The sequence below is a fragment of the Fukomys damarensis genome, unplaced genomic scaffold (assembly GCF_012274545.1).
Source record: "Fukomys damarensis isolate Sample0158 unplaced genomic scaffold, DMR_v1.0_HiC HiC_scaffold_3, whole genome shotgun sequence".
Classification (NCBI taxonomy): Eukaryota; Metazoa; Chordata; class Mammalia; order Rodentia; family Bathyergidae; genus Fukomys; species Fukomys damarensis.
The window spans coordinates 26,787,774-26,803,858 of NW_022900915.1; the positions used below are offsets into that span (position 1 = coordinate 26,787,774).

At 36.1% G+C, this 16,085-nt stretch overlaps 1 protein-coding gene across 1 annotated transcript in view; it reads left to right on the forward strand.

The window, feature by feature from the left end:
- The window catches only part of LOC104851468, a 117,328-nt gene that overhangs the window by 9,121 nt on the left and 92,122 nt on the right, over window positions 1–16,085 (forward strand). The window contains 1 exon segment of the mRNA XM_033765637.1: window positions 6,384–6,570. Within this exon segment, the coding sequence (XP_033621528.1) occupies window positions 6,384–6,570 (187 nt within the window).

A 16,085-nucleotide genomic window follows, 5' to 3' on the forward strand; every position in this document is an offset into this window, starting at 1 on the left:
TACTCCCAATACCTGCTACACTGCATTAGTTAGAAATGCAAGGGAACCTATAACAAGGTCCCTCACGCCTTCCAGAGTTGGAGACACATGCTAACCCGGATGAACATCTTCCTCTGGATGGCTCTCCTACCACAGAGGCACACTCTTCCTTGTACTGCCTTTCCCAGCAAGACACACTTCCTTATGCTGACTGGTAATTCAAACCAGATTCCAACCACAGCTGAGATTACTCTTCTGTGAACTTAGAAATTGTCCTATTTGGTAAAAAATCCCCGCCACTTATTCGCTGTGTTTCTCTAGTTCATCAAAAGGCTGTTCCTAAAACTGACCCTTTAGCTTTTTACTCGTCATTGAGCCCTTGATCTGTATGTTCCAGCCACACTAACCATCTTACAGCCTTTCGGCCTACATCCTGTCTTGGACCCTTTCCACGGGCTCCACTCTGTACTAGTCATTCCCTAAATGTCCACAAGTTCATGTCTTTTTAAAAATTTTTCTCATGTAGTACACTCAGTAGGGTCTTCTTAAAACAAATTCAATCTGAGCTGTCCTTGTTGCAGATAAACCTAAATAAATCCTTTTCCATTTTTTCCTTTTATAGGTGCTATGATTCATTGTTTTTTATGTTATCTTCTCTCATTACGATGTAGGCTTCATGAGGGTATGAATCTTTCCCATTGTTATTATTACTACATCCATAGCACCAGACAATCCTGTCCTCTACTGCAGATGCTCAATGAGCATTTGCTGGATAGAAGCAGGGAAGTCAGGTCAGTTTTGTGTTTTGCCTGGATCACATACTAACACACTCAAAGATAAACGCAAAACAGTACAGCAATTAAAATAGTTGTAGAACATGTATTTAAATGTGCAAATCTATAAATGCTTGCACATATTTGACTCTCCAAGAGCCGTGTATATTTGTATACCTTGTTCAACATTATTGTCACTAAAATATGTATGCCTCATGTCAGGATGGTGCCAATTTTTAAGAGTATAGATTGCTCTGGAGAACTTGAATTCTTTGGACCATTTGACCAGCAATTACAAATTTGATATAAGCACAAACTTATGCTTACCTTTTCCAAGGGGTCCTCTAACGCTTCATAGTCTATGATGTACCTTAGATTAAGACTCTCAGACAGGACTGCTGAATCTCATAATTACCTAGTGCTGTCCACCTCGTACGTACATTTAAGACTTAATTAGATTCAAGGTCACAGGCTGGACTGTCTGCAGGAGTCAGACTGACAATGTCAATGAGTAAAGCAGACCACACGTGGGAACACGTAGCGTGCTGGTACACTGGAGAGAGTGTGTCCTGAAGGAACGAGAAGACTGAGTCCAGCTCAGCCAGGCCTTCTGACTTTTCAAGATAGCTGGATACCTGGACTTTTAAATATGTATGAATCTCCCGATGATAAAAACTGAATGTGAAACAGTATGTGATCTCTAAGCCAAATAACAAGAAGAGGTGGATGTGAGTGTGTGACAGGAAGCAACAGAACCAGTATGGTGTACTGGATGCAGTCTGAACCTTGAAGCATTCAATACTGAGTTCTTTCTCTACAGGTAATGCTATGTGTTTGGGGAGAAAAAAAGGTATTTGCTCAGCGATTGAGTCCTTCAGCTGTAAATGGACTGAAATATATCTGTAAAATCTATGCCAAAGAGCTAGAAATCCTATATCATACAAAATTTTAATGAGGAAACCAAAACTAGGCCACCCCAAGAAAACGAAAGATAATGAGAAGGATTAGGTGATATTTTATATGGCACAGATTTACCTATAATAAACTAGCCTTTCATATGTAATGTGACACAAAATTTCCATGCAATCCATAAGATATTTTGTTCCCCTAAACCCTTTTTTTTTAAAGGAGTGATTCCAAGAAACCATACCAAGGCAGAAAGGAATAGAAATATGAGGAAGTTTGAGATCCCAAGCTTTACCCTAAGCACTAGAAATAAAAAGATGAATAGAAAATTGTTCCTTTTCATATAAGAGACAATTACTGTTAAGATCATTTCCAAAAAGCTGGTATATGGTGAAACTGCGAGCTTTCTGTCCACACGCATTTCTCAGTACAGGCCCAAGATCAGGGTCCCAGGCCAGTGGTGACCGCGTTTCCCTCCAGCAAGGTCTTTCCAGATCCACCTCTTCTTCTTGGTCTGCCCACTCCCTTCCTCTGCCTCCCCTGGCTTTGAATGGGGCAGCCTTCCACTCTTACACTCATCCAAGGTGTGTCAGCCATCCATGCTGCTACATCACAAAATATCAGTGACTAAGTAATGTTAGGAGAGAACAAACTTGTTTCTTATAGTTCTGCAGGCTGAGAAGTTCAAGATCAAGGCGCTCCTTGTTGAGGCTCCTTGTTGCTACCAAGATGCAGTTTGTTGCAGTTTCTCCCATGGCAGAAGGCTGAGGAGCATAAGGAAGTATCTGGTCCTCTCCAGCACTTCTAAAAGATGTTAGTCCCATTAATGACGTCAAGCCTCTCAAGGCTAATTCACTTCCTAAAAGCCCAGTCTATTAATAGCAACACATTTCATCTTGGGTTGCAACATATGAATTTTGGAGAGACACCTATACTACAAAGAAAGCCCTTGGTTCTAATATTTTCCTCCATTCCCCTGCATCCCAATGATGAATGTCATTATTGTATACTAATATTTTCCTCCATTCCCCTGCATCCCAATGATGAATGTCATCATATTGTATACCTAAAATGTACCAATAAACTTAATGAATAAAAAAGAAAAATAAAGCCTTCACAACGTGGAAAAAATAGTCCGGTGATAAAATATCTTTATTTTTTGTTATTTATTATTTTTTATTTAGATTTTAATGAATTAATAGATTGTCTCAATAAAGTGACAGTGTATTTTTCTAACCATAACACACAGCAAATTTTCATCCCACACAATTCCTCAGGTTTATAAGAATTCCTTAGTTTCTAAAAATAAAATTCCACTAGTTTCTAAAAATAATTGTCATTTAATGTAAAATGTTTGACCCTGGAAAATTCTTCCCTCTTGTGAATGCCTTCATGGCCAAAGAAGACTGTCATTCTCAAAAAATGGGGAAAGTACAGCAAGCTTTAGAAAAAATAGCCAGAGGCCAGTGCTATGGGATTTTTAAAAAGTTCCATCTCTCTGTAAAATCTCATAAAACGAAAGTTGCCTTGTTCATCACCATGAGCCTGATCACCAGCACAGTGGAAACTAGAATGAAGAAAGTGAACACTAAATATGGTAGGGTGGATGTTGTTTTGCTGTTGTCTCTCTATTTTCCAAGAAATGGGTAAGAATCGAAAATGGAGTCATAGAAAATTAGAGCAACTGGGTAGCAACTCTCTCACCACCCGTTTAGCCCTGTCAAGTGAATTTAAATTGTTATATAAAATTTTATTAATAATCATATACATAAATGAAGCATACAATTTATCAAAGATGTACCCGCTTATGTAAACAGTTTTCAGAATAAATTTTTACAAATGAATTAGATTTTTACAAAATTTAAATTGTAAAAGCTCATCTGCTACTAGGAGTAGAATAAAACAAAAGACAAGAGTTGACTCATTTTAAATCTATGTTATTTATGAAATAAAGTAAAATCTTAACCAATTTTGGTCTATCAAATTACATATTAAGTATTATATGTTCTCCTAATGTGATTTCCTTTTTATTCTGGTTGTTTCAGCCATTTTAAAGGTTTAATTGCATTGCAGTTAGTTTTTTTCAGCTTTAATTGAGTTTATTGGTACATTTTAGGGATACAGTATAGTTACATTCATTGTTGGGATCTTGTACCTCTATATGACAAGTCTTGATTCTCATTTTTTCCCTTACCTCTGCCCTCCCTTCACCCCCTTCTCCCCTCCCCATCTACAAACACTTTATTTTCATCTTTTCATTATCTCACATTTTTTTCTTTTCCCTTTTTACCCTTCCCCTACCCATCCCACCTACCCTACACCTTTAGCTCCTTTCTTCCCATTTCTAAATGTCAGTAATCTTATTAGGATCTTATGTATTATTGCAGATTATTCACACCAGGGAAACTATTCGGTATTTACACATGTTTGACTTATTTATTTCACTTAGGAGTATATCTTCAATATGTATCCATTTTCCTATGAATGAATCTAATTTCTCGCTCTTTATGGCTGAGTAATATTCCATTTTATAGAAAAACCACATCTTCTTTATCCAGTTTCCAACGTATGGGCAAATGGGCTGTTTCCAAGATTTAGCTATTACAAATTGTGCCACTATAAACATGGGTGCATATACTTTTCTGTGATATGATTCTTTTAGTTCTCTTGGAAAGATGCCCAGCAGAGGGATGGCTGGGTCAAATGGAACCTCCAGTCCAAGCTCTTTGAGGTATCTCCATATTGATTTCCATATTGGTTGCACCAGTCTGCACTCCCACCAACAATGGAGAAGGGTTCCTTTCTCCCCACAACCCTGCCAAAAAACCCTGCAAAAAATTGGAATAGATGGTCTATACCTCAGTTTAATAAAGGCTATCTATGAAAAACCATCAGCCAACATCATATTAAATGGCCAAAAACTGAAAACCTTCATGTTAAAATCAGGAACAAGAAAAGGATGTCCATTATCACCACTTTTCTTCAATATAGTTCTGGAAACATTAGCCACAGCAATTAGACAAGAGAAAGAAATTAAAGCAATAAAGATAGGAAAGGAAGAAGTTAAACTGTCATTATTTGCTGATGATATGATACTGTACATTGATGATCCAAAAAACTCCACCAAAAAACTTCTAGACTTAATTGACAGATTCAGTAGAGTATCTGGATACAAGGTGAATATCCAAAAATCAGTAGCCTTCTTATACACAAATAACAGACACACGGAGAGAGAAATAAGGGTAAAATTCCTTTTACAATAGCATCCAAAAAAATGAAGTATCTAGGAATCAATCTAACAAAAGAAGCAAAAGATCTCTACACTGAAAACTACAGCACTCTGAAAAAAGAAATTGAAGAGGATATAAAAAAATGGAAAGATATCCCCTGCTCCTGGGTAGGAAGAATCAACATAGTGAAAATGGCCATACTACCAAAACTGCTATATACATTCAATGCAATGCCAATTGAAATTCCAACACTATATTTCACAGAACTAGAAAAAAAAATCCAAAAATTCATTTGGAACCATAAGAGACCTAGAATAGCAAAAGCCATTTTAGGCAACAGACACATGGCACCAGGTGTAACAATTCCCAATTTGAAACTATACTACAAAGCCACTGTGATAAAAACAGCATGGTACTGGCAAAGAAATAGGCCTGAGGATCAGTGGAACAGACTGGAAGACACAAAAACAAATGCAGATGTACTCAGCTACCTCATCTTTGACAAAGGAGCTCACCATCCTCAGTGGAGGAAAGATAGCCTCTTTAATAAATGGTGTTGGAAAAACTGGATATCAACCTGCCACAGATTAAAATTAGACCCTTATCTTTCGCCATGCACTAAATTAAAATCCAAATGGATTAAAGATCTAAATATTAAAACAGAAACATTAAACTTGCTGGAAGGTAAGTTAGGCAGAACTCTGGAAGACATTGGTATAGGAAAAGACTATGAACAAATCCTCAGTAGCACGGGAACTAGCTGATAGAATCAACAACTGCGGTCTCATCTTACTAAAAAGCTTCTGTACTTCAAAAGAAACCATCAACAGAACTAAGCGACAATCTACAATGTGGGAAAAAATTTTTACCAGCTGTTCCTCAGACAAAGGACTATTATCAAGGATATATAAAGAACTCAAAACAATCAGTCCCCCCAAATATAAAGACCCGATTCCAAAATGGGCATCCGAAATGAACAGACATTTCTCAGACAAAGAAGTAAAAGCAGCAAGTAAATATTTGAAAAAATGTTCCACATCACTGGTCATTCGAGAGATGCAGATGAAAACAACACTGAGATTCCACCTCACTCCATAAAGAATGGCTGCTATCAAGAAATCACACATTGCAATTATTTATTTATAACTTTATTTCTTGTAACAATACACTATAGTATTCTTTGTGACGACAGAGGAGGCGGTTCAGAACTGTATAAAGTCTTTCAAGTCATTATTGATTCAAATATCAAATGAGCAACACCTTCATGTATTTTTGCATTTTTTCCCTTTCATCACTTTGAATCAAGATGTGCAACAGAAAAAGTATCATAAAGTTTGTATGCTAGTGATCATTAGAATTCTTTTTCTAAATAAATGCAAGTTTAGCAAGTAAATCATGAACAGATCTAATAGAATTATTGTCTGATCTGTGATTTCTGTTTGAGTGAACATTTCACGCTCTATCTTCATGTACTTATGTCATTTAATCTAATCAGAATTTGAAAGTCAGGAGCCTCCAAAAGTTGTCCCAGGAATTGGCTATAAGAGGTGGAAGAACCAGTGATGGTTCCTAGGAAGATGCAATTGAACAGTGGACCAGGAGAAGGGAGCCACTCAAGGACAGGAAGAGATGCAGCTCAGCAGGAGGGCGTTCAATCGCCAGTGCCTTTACGGAAGGATCCAGTGAGTACAATTAGCTTCTTTCCTTAAACAGCAACAAAGGCAGCAGTTGCCAATCCTAACCGCAGTTCCTCCCTTTTATCTCCAGAACACAGACTCTGTTGATTGAAAGTGACAATGTGGTAACAGGAGCTTTAATGTGAAAGATATTTGGGGGATAATCAATTCTCTGTTACTACTAAGAAACTGATACTTGGTCAATTACCTTCAAGAAAACACAACCGCCTGCTAAGGCTCCTTCTCTTCAGATCATAGCTAACTATATCTAACTGCAAGGTTTTTTTATTGGATTAAATTTGTGTTGTACTTCAAACAATTCGTGTTGATTTACCAAAATATGTATAATCTAAAAGAATAAGATAAACATGCTTGATTATAAGCAACACTCCTTTCCTCACTTTAACATTTTTTAAATAAGGAAGCATCTCCAAATAGGTGTGTATTTTAGTGAAACAGTATTTCTCTTGCTGTTGAATTTTTGTTGTTAAACCAGCAGTACACCTAGTCAGTGACACCTAGCAATGAGAGATAGGTTATCATTGAAGAAATCTAATGAAAATATGAGTTAAAAATAATGCTTTTAAAAACAGAGGGAAATAATGCATTTAATACACATCAGCATTCATCTGGATCTAAGATTCTAATAGCTAAAGTTGTTAAAAGATACTTACCAACTAATAGACATTTGTGGATTGCATATTATTTACAAAACAAATCAGTTTAGAAAAAAAAAACACACCAAAACCTGAGTGAGCTTCACTAAAAAAAAAAGAAAGATTGTGATCATGGTAGAGAACACATGGTAAAACAAAGCTGATCATCTCATGGGGGCAGCCAAGCAAATACAGAGAGATAGGTGACAGAATCCCAATAGGTATTTCAAGGGCCTGCCCACATTGACCCAACTTCCTCCAACTAGTCTCCAACTTCTAAAGGTCCAATCATCTCCAATAGTGCCATCAGCTGGGGACCAAGCATTCCACACAAGACTGTGGGGGACATGTAAGCTCCACACCATAGCAGGTACTCACTCTCTGACTCACTCTCTAGTCACCTAATGGCTGCCTCCTACAGAACGGTCTCAGGGTGAGGTAGGAAGCATTCTATATAATTTTGCTTTATGTAATGTAAGAATTCTTTGAGTTGCAATAAGCAACTTAGTTCTGGCAAAGAATATCCCATATCCCATCTGTCTGACTTCTATTCTAAATCTCTAACATTTTCACATATGCATTTTTTTTCTGGGCTGAAGGTAGGTACAATCATTACTGCTACTTGACTTATGCCGGAACTCAAAGTGGGGAATGTGTAGGCATCAAATTCCCTTGCTATTTCTGCTATGGTACCAATTTGTCACAGTCTTGTTTGCACAGAGAGCCTTTTTAGCCCTGTGTTCTCATCATTTGGGTGTGGAGCATTCTTGTTGATGTCATACACCATTCTGCATCAAAACATACACAAATATACTCCCTGTTGTGGTTTCACCTCATGTTTTAAAGGTTGATTCTCAATTTCAGGAATTGTCCAAGAATTCCCTTCTTGTTTCTAAACTCATTCATAGATCTTACAGCACATACTTTTCTACATAACACATGTGCTCCCACACACCCTCTATCTCCTCTCTGGTATTTATTGCTTTGTACTTTGAAATTCCTCTTCGTTATACATAAAATCTCAGCTGCAATTCCCAATTCTAAATATATGTAATTGAACTCATCACAGTGCTTATAATATAAAAGACCCTGCAAGTACTAGGACATATCCACATAGAAATTTTCTAGCATTTCTATGACAATGAGAGATTGTAGTCTGCACTTTCTCCACAGCTTTAACATTATCACTAAAAATAGCTTCAATTATTCTACCCACATTTTTATAAATAATGTTTTCTTTAAATTCTCCTCAAATTATTCATTTGGGGCTGCTGTCCTTTCCATGCTACAACCCCCCGATGCACTCGTTCTCTACATTTTGATACTGTTGAATGCCGCTTCATCAAATATCATCAGTACATCCTATTAACACCAAGTGTTTATTGCCTGCAGAGATAAGGGAGGACATTCCTTAAACAGTATTTTAATAGTGCCTCCCTTCCTGAGAGAAAGGGCAAAATCAGATTTTATTAAGAATTAGAAGCTGGGCATGGTGGCGCATGCCTATAATCTCAGCACTCCGGAGGCTGAGGCAGGAGGATCGCTGTGAATTCAAGACCAGCCTGGGCTACACAGTGAGTTCCAGGTCAGTCTCAACTATGTAGTGAGACCCTGTCTCCAAAACAAACAAACAAACAAACAAAAAACAAAACAAAATTAGAAATTTGGTAAAAGGCAGATCTTTCAATATGAGATCTTAGAATTTGGTAAGGGTCATGATCTAATAGTTTAGAAACTGAGGGAAATTTTGATGGTTTCAAAAAATCAAAAGAAAGAAACTATTGGTGGTTTCTCTTGAAAATCAGATGGGTTTTTGGAAATTTTTATAATAAATGACAAGTTATTTGCCAGGTCGAGTTTTCTGGAAGAAAAGACTTGTGCTGAGACTGTAGGACAAGAGAAAGGAAGATTTATGGTAGTAGGTAGTTTTAGTCCTTAGTGTCCATATTGTAAAAAAAAAAAAAAAAAAAAAAAAGCAGAAGCTTTGTTCTTATTGTACTGTACTCTGATCTTCCCCACAAATATTTGAAAATTTTTTAAGTTAGATGTCCTAGCTAGCTTTGATCTTGACAGCTACTGATATTTTTCTTGGCTGTTTAAGACTGATGAAAAATTGCCAGTCTTTGAATATTTAGTTTCTTTTTCCGAAAGAATGCAAATCTTGTATTATACATGTAAATTATATATCAATTGTCACTGATCCTATACTTTTAGGCCCCTCAAAGAACATACGCATACAAAAGCAAAAGTGAGAAATATAAGATTTCCTGAACACATCAAAGGAGAAAGTTTACAACCCATGGAAAACAACCTGAAATTTCTTTTAGATATCATTCTGCTTCAGAGGTGTATTTGTGGCCTTGTAGCATACAAAGGGGTCCCTTACATAACATTGCCTTGCCATAGCACCCATACTCATTGGCTTCTATTCAGAATTTTTTCTTGGACTTCACAATTGTTCCCTTTTATAGCACGGAGAAATTCAACTGCAGTTCATACCACTAAATCTGTGTAATCAAGATTATCAAGGTGCTCATCAATCAACCAACATCACAGTAATCGGCATCTACCCATTTCAAAATAGAGTAACACAAAAAGTGTACATGTTTATGGAGTACCATGTGATGTTTTGATATATGTATACACTATGTAATGTCTAAATTGGCTTAAATATATCTATATCCACAAACATCTATCACTTCTTTCAGAGACAACATTCAAACTCTTTTCTTCTGGCTTTTAAAAACATCATACTTGTGGTTGATCATAGCCACCCATGCAATACCACACCAAAACTCTTTTCTTCTCACAAAACTAAGAAATTAGACCAAATGGAAACTGTTTAGTTTGATTAACTATAGATGATCTTCCTGCACCAAAGTAAATGGGGCTGACTCTTTCTAGTTCATAGTCTACCTCAGTACAAGGCATCCTCTGCTTTATGGACAAATCCTTCACTAGCAGTGTGCTCTTAAACATTCATGCCTGCTCTGTTTTTCTCAGAAAAAGAAACAATCATAGGTGAGCTGCATCCAGTTCGCACTAGCTCACAAAAAACTAACTGCACATTTTTCTAGCACTGCCGTTCAACGGTAGCAGGTTGTAGTCTTGAAATTCACCCTGGTGGGAGTATTTCTACAATGAACACTGGCAAATACTGCAAATAAGTTGTGTGTGTTTTTTTTCCCCTTTTGCAGAGTTAGAATACTTAGCAGTAGCACTCACTTGAAATAACACAGGAATCAGCTGTGTAAGTTGTACAAATTCAAATTTAATGCAAAAATAACAAAATCATTTTAATCAAAACAATGATTGTATTTTCTTTTGCTTCTTTTGTTGTTGCTGCTGCTGTTGTTATTTTTTTAGAATGGTTATTGTTTTAATTAATTATATTGGTACATCTTCAGTATACAATGTAATGACATTCATCATTGCACATTTGTACCTTTTGTAACCTATCTTGGTTCTTTTTTTTTTCCCCGCATTCCCCTTCCCCCTTCAACTCCTCCACCCTTCCTGAATTCTGTTTTGAATGAAAACTTACACTAGTATTTGTTTCATATTAGACACAAGAGAGCTCAACTTCCTGCCATTTCCATTTTTCAGTTTATCCAAGCCACTTGCACACTAAAGGTGTATTTCTTCAGAAACTTTTCAATAGACTGCAGTTCACTAAGAGCTGCTGGGACTAGCATTGTTTAATGTGTGGTTTAAATTTCATTGCACTTATAGAGTCAGGATATGCTCCTAATCCATGACTTAAAACCTGACAGCTTTATCGAGCATCATTACAGCTGGTGTTTTTCACTCTGTTAATCTCACTCATCTCTGACTTCCTACATAATAACTGGAAAAGGCATTAGGAGTGACATATTTATGTGTAGAGACACAGTTGATCAATTCATCTAGGCTGTGGAGAGTGCTGACTAAGGCACACTAGGTAAATAACATGAAGGCTGTGAACGGAATTGGGAAGGACCTGCAAAATAGAGCTCTGATTTTTATAATCTAGAATGGCTCCTGTATCACAAACAGATGTGGAAGAATTTGAGTAATCATATCAGGATATTTGGTAGCAATTCCCTTATTTCATTCACCTGTTAAAATTATATTGAAAATGTATTTTCCAAATATTAGTTGCTACTGCGAAAGAGAAGGGGGAGGAAAGAAGAAAGGAAGGAGAGAGGAGAGGAGAGGGAAGAGAAAGGAGGAAGAAGAAAGAAAGAAAAAGAAATAAGTTAAAGAACTCCAATTTCTAATAATAAAAGCAATTATTATGTGCTTACTTTGTGCCAGGCATTATTCTAAATTAGTCATGATGTATTAGCTTGTTAACTCTCCTAGTAACATCATGAGTTAAATACTACATTTTCATCTTCATTTTAGTTAATGAGGTTTCTGAGGTATAGAGAGGGTGAGTGACTCATCAGGCACCACTTGGGAGTAATTAGCGGTCAAGGTGGGTTTCCAGCTAGGACACCTGCTTGGAGTCCATAGTCTTTTAAGCATGACACATCGCTGCAGCCGGTTGGTCTATTCAGTTATAACCCTGGAAAATTCTAAACAGGATTTCACTTCTTTATACCACCTATTAATTATTTTCTAATAATACAGTAGAATTCAAAGGTGTATGAGAACGAATAGAGAGGAGGAAGGATATAAAAAATCATTAAGATGGGTTATGTACGTACACCAACTACCCACAAAAATGCAAGCATTATGTATGCAAACATGTACTGATACAAAATAAACACTGAAAAGAAGAATGCCTAAAGACAACTGGAGCTGGACTGTTCATTTCATTTTTTTTAACCTAAAGTAAAAAAACTAAAAAGAAAAAGGAAATATTTTAATTCTCCCTGGACAAAAGATTTCAAATTCAATTTTAGCAATATCCAGCATATTTAAGAGTGCATTCTGTTTTAAAGTTCATTTATGAAAACGCTGATCTAGTAAAGCTAATTTTGGGGGCAAAATTTTTGTGACAGAGACATATTTGGGACTGTATTCCACTTGGTTCAAGGCTTCACAGGGACAGATGTTGAGAAATCGAGCAGCTCAGTTTTGTGCAGGTGTGTGACTGGCTGCTTCACTGGATTTTAGCACAAGTTTTATGTCTCAGTTCATGTAAGAGTGTGTTGATTAGCTCTGTCGTGGTAAATGAATGGAGAACTGCTCATCCACATAATCAAATCTGTTTGTAAATAAATAAGGGAGCTATTTTAACAGTCTCATACACGCTGATAAAAACAAGTATCACTATAATTTAAAGTCCCACCCTCAGACCTTTACATGATAGGTAGATGATTACACATCCAACATGTGCAGCTAGTGCAGAGGAAAAACATAATAGTGATAAATCAGTGGACCTGGAAATCTGTGTAAGTTACATTCATAAATATTAAAGTGCTACTGAATTTGTAAGGCCAAGCACACTGGAGATAAATCAAAGAGAGAGATGCTTTAATACTATAAAATTCTTCACAGTCTCTGTAACTTTAGCAAGCACTAAAGCTATACAAAAAAGCTTCGATTCAGGCTTAAAATTTACAAAGATGTGTCAATAAATTATAATTTTTAGTCTCCTTTTCCTATCTTTTAAAATATTCAAATTTATCCAACAAATGAAACCCCAAAAATGAGAACCAAGATCTGACATGTAAAGGTAAAAGATCCCAGTGATGAATGTAGCTGTGCTGTATACTTGAAGAGTACCAATAAACTCAATAAAAGAAAAAGCACTTAAAGGGTTTGGAAATGTGGTGTATGTAATAAGCATGATATATATTATTATATTCTAAAGTTTTCACAATTTTTATTCCAATAAATAATGTATGCCATAGAATTATCAAATAATTTACATTCTAACTTTATCATTACATAATATTCCAATATGTCATCACCCTGTATTTTTGTACACAATGTAATTTATTTACTCAATCAACATGACCTATCTTTCTTTTTTTTTTCAGCTTTAATTGAATTTATTGGAACATTTTAGGGATACAGTACAGTTACATTCATTGTTGGGATCTTGTACCTCTACATGATAAGTCTTGATTCTCATTTTTTCCCCTTACCCCTGCCCTCCCTTCACCCCCTCCTCCCCTCCCCATCTACAAACACTTTATTTTCATCTTTTCATTCTCTCATATTTTTTTCTTTTCCCTTTTTACTCTTCCCCTACCCATCCCACCTTCCCTACACCTTTAGCTCCTTTAACGTGACCTATCTTTCAAGTAAAGGCTTAATAGTCCTTAACTAAAATGTTTGAGACTGGAAATATTTTCAATTTGGGAAGGTTTTTAGATTTTGGAATATTTGCATTTATAATGTTATATCTTAGAAGTGTGATCCAAGTGTAAATACAAAATGTAGTTCTGTTTCATATACATGTAACCTGAAGATAATTTTATAGAATGTTTTTATTGTACCTGTGCTTGACTGTGTCATCTCTCGTAATCTGAGTTGTAGAAACTTCCATTTATAGTGTATACTGATACTCAAAAAGCTTTCTATTTTACATTTCATGTTTCATATCTTCAGAATAAGGATACTTAACCTACACCTGCTTCCTCATTGAGAGCCATCTGTCCATCCTGTGTTTCTCTGTCCTTTTCCCACATCAACTTTCCATAGAAATCTTACCCACTCCGTAAGGTTGGGTCTAATATATTCCCCTTTATCCTACACTCCCTACACCATACTCATGCTTTTCCTTCTCTGAATTCTCTTGGTATCTCATGAGTTCCTGTCTCACTCATCTTTCTAGCCCCCTGATTGTACACAAATTTATACCTTGCTCATAACAGAACATTTATTTCAAGTTAACTCAGTGAATAAATGAGTATACTTGAAAACACATAAACTGTCAATGACTGGTACAATAGAATTCAGAGCACAAAATAATTATTTAAAAAAAACATGAGACCACCACTTAAGATATTTAAGTTTGGAAAAAAAGATATTTCAGGTTTGTCCTTGACTGTCTGCAAGAGTCTAAGCTATTGCATACCTTGTCAATATACTACTCAGGACACGTTCTATACAAGTCACATACATCTATGAGCTGGAAATCTCATGAGTTTATCCATAAATAAATGGACAGGAGAATATCTAATACTTAACCTTTTCAGGATGCTATTAAGAAAGCTCTGGTGTAAATGTAGGGGCAAGATGAGAATGATTAGAAATGATTCTCTAGAGAAAAATCAATGCAAGCAGAAAACACAGTCTTCCGGGGGCTTCCTATTACTGACAGACTACAACCCAGGGCTCCTTGGCCACTGCCAGATGGGAGGATGGGCAGAGGGAGAAGATCTTACTTAGAAGTTTTCAGAGGAAGACATCAGAATAACTGTGATATATGGAAAACAGCTCAAGGAGAGAATAAAATGTTCTTGTTTTCATTAAGAAATATTACTGCAGTCTCCAAACCCTAATGTCTTCTTTGTGGTATTTGAAAAATGAAAACAAATGAAATTATAGGACATCTATTAAGTCCATTTGTTCAAACATTTGGTTCAGTACTAATGTTTCAATGTGAAATTTTTGTCTAGTTGGCCTATTTGTGACAGTGGGGTATTACGGTCCCCCACTACTATTGTATTAGTGCTCATTTTATTTTTCATGTCCATTAGTATTTGCTTTATATAGTTGGGTGCACTCATATTTGCTGCATTATTTACGTTTATCATTTCTTCCTTTTGGATTGTTCTCTTTACAAGGATATAGCGACCTTCTTTGCCCCTCTGAATTAGGCTTGGTTTGAAATTCACTTTGTCTGCAAATAGGATAGCTACCCCTGCTTTCTTTTAGTTTCCTGTCACATGGAGTACTGTTTTCCATCCTTTGACTTTCAGTCTATATAGTTCCTTTTTAATTAAGAGTGTTTCTTGCATGCATCATATTTCTAGATCTTGCTTCTTGATCCATTCTGCCAGTCTGTTTCCTTAATTGGTGAATTGAGACCATTAACACTGATGGCTATGACTGATATATATTGACCTATCCTTGTCACGATCTTTTCCTTTTGTTGGCTTTTTTTTTCCTCCCTTTGCATTTAATTTTTAAAATTTTCCTGATGGATTCATTCTCTTGGGCTTCATGGAGTTGTGATCCTTTCTGTCATTTTCTAGCCTACTGTTTAAAATATTTTGAAGTGCTGATTTGGTGTACATGAAGTTCCTAAGTTGTTCTTTGCTGTGAAAGTATCTTACTTCTCCATCGATTTTGAAAGATAGTTTTGCGGGATACATCAGTCTAGGTTGGAGGTTGTTTTCTTTTAGGGTTTGAAATATCTCACTCCAGGCTCTCCTTGACTTGAGGGTTTGTGCTGAGAAGTGTGATGTGATTCTGGTGGGCTTTCCTTTGCCTGTGATTTTTTTTTTCTCTAACTGTTTTTAATGTATTTTTCTTGTATTGGATTTCTGGAATCTTGACTATTATTCCAGGCAAGGTTCTGAAGTTGCCAAACTTGAATCCTGGGTGGAAAGTTTGGGGATATGTATATTTCTTGATATTTTGACAGAATATGAAACAATTAAAATCAAACTTATCGTAAGAACTTATTTAAACAGAAAAATTGTTCCAAAATTAGAAGAAAGTATTGAAATGGGGACTGAATGGTTTATTTTCATCCTCTGGTAAAAGATACTCATCAATTTTTTAAAAACATCAGAAAATATATAGAAGTTACAAATTATAATTCATTATCCTAACTAGTATAGATAACTAGTTCATTGCTTCTTCATTCTTTTTATTATATGTAATTCTACTGCTGTTTTTAAAATAGATATGAACTATGAGCTGGGCCGTGGTGGTCGATGCCTGTGACCCCAGAACTCTGGGAAACTGAGGCAGGAA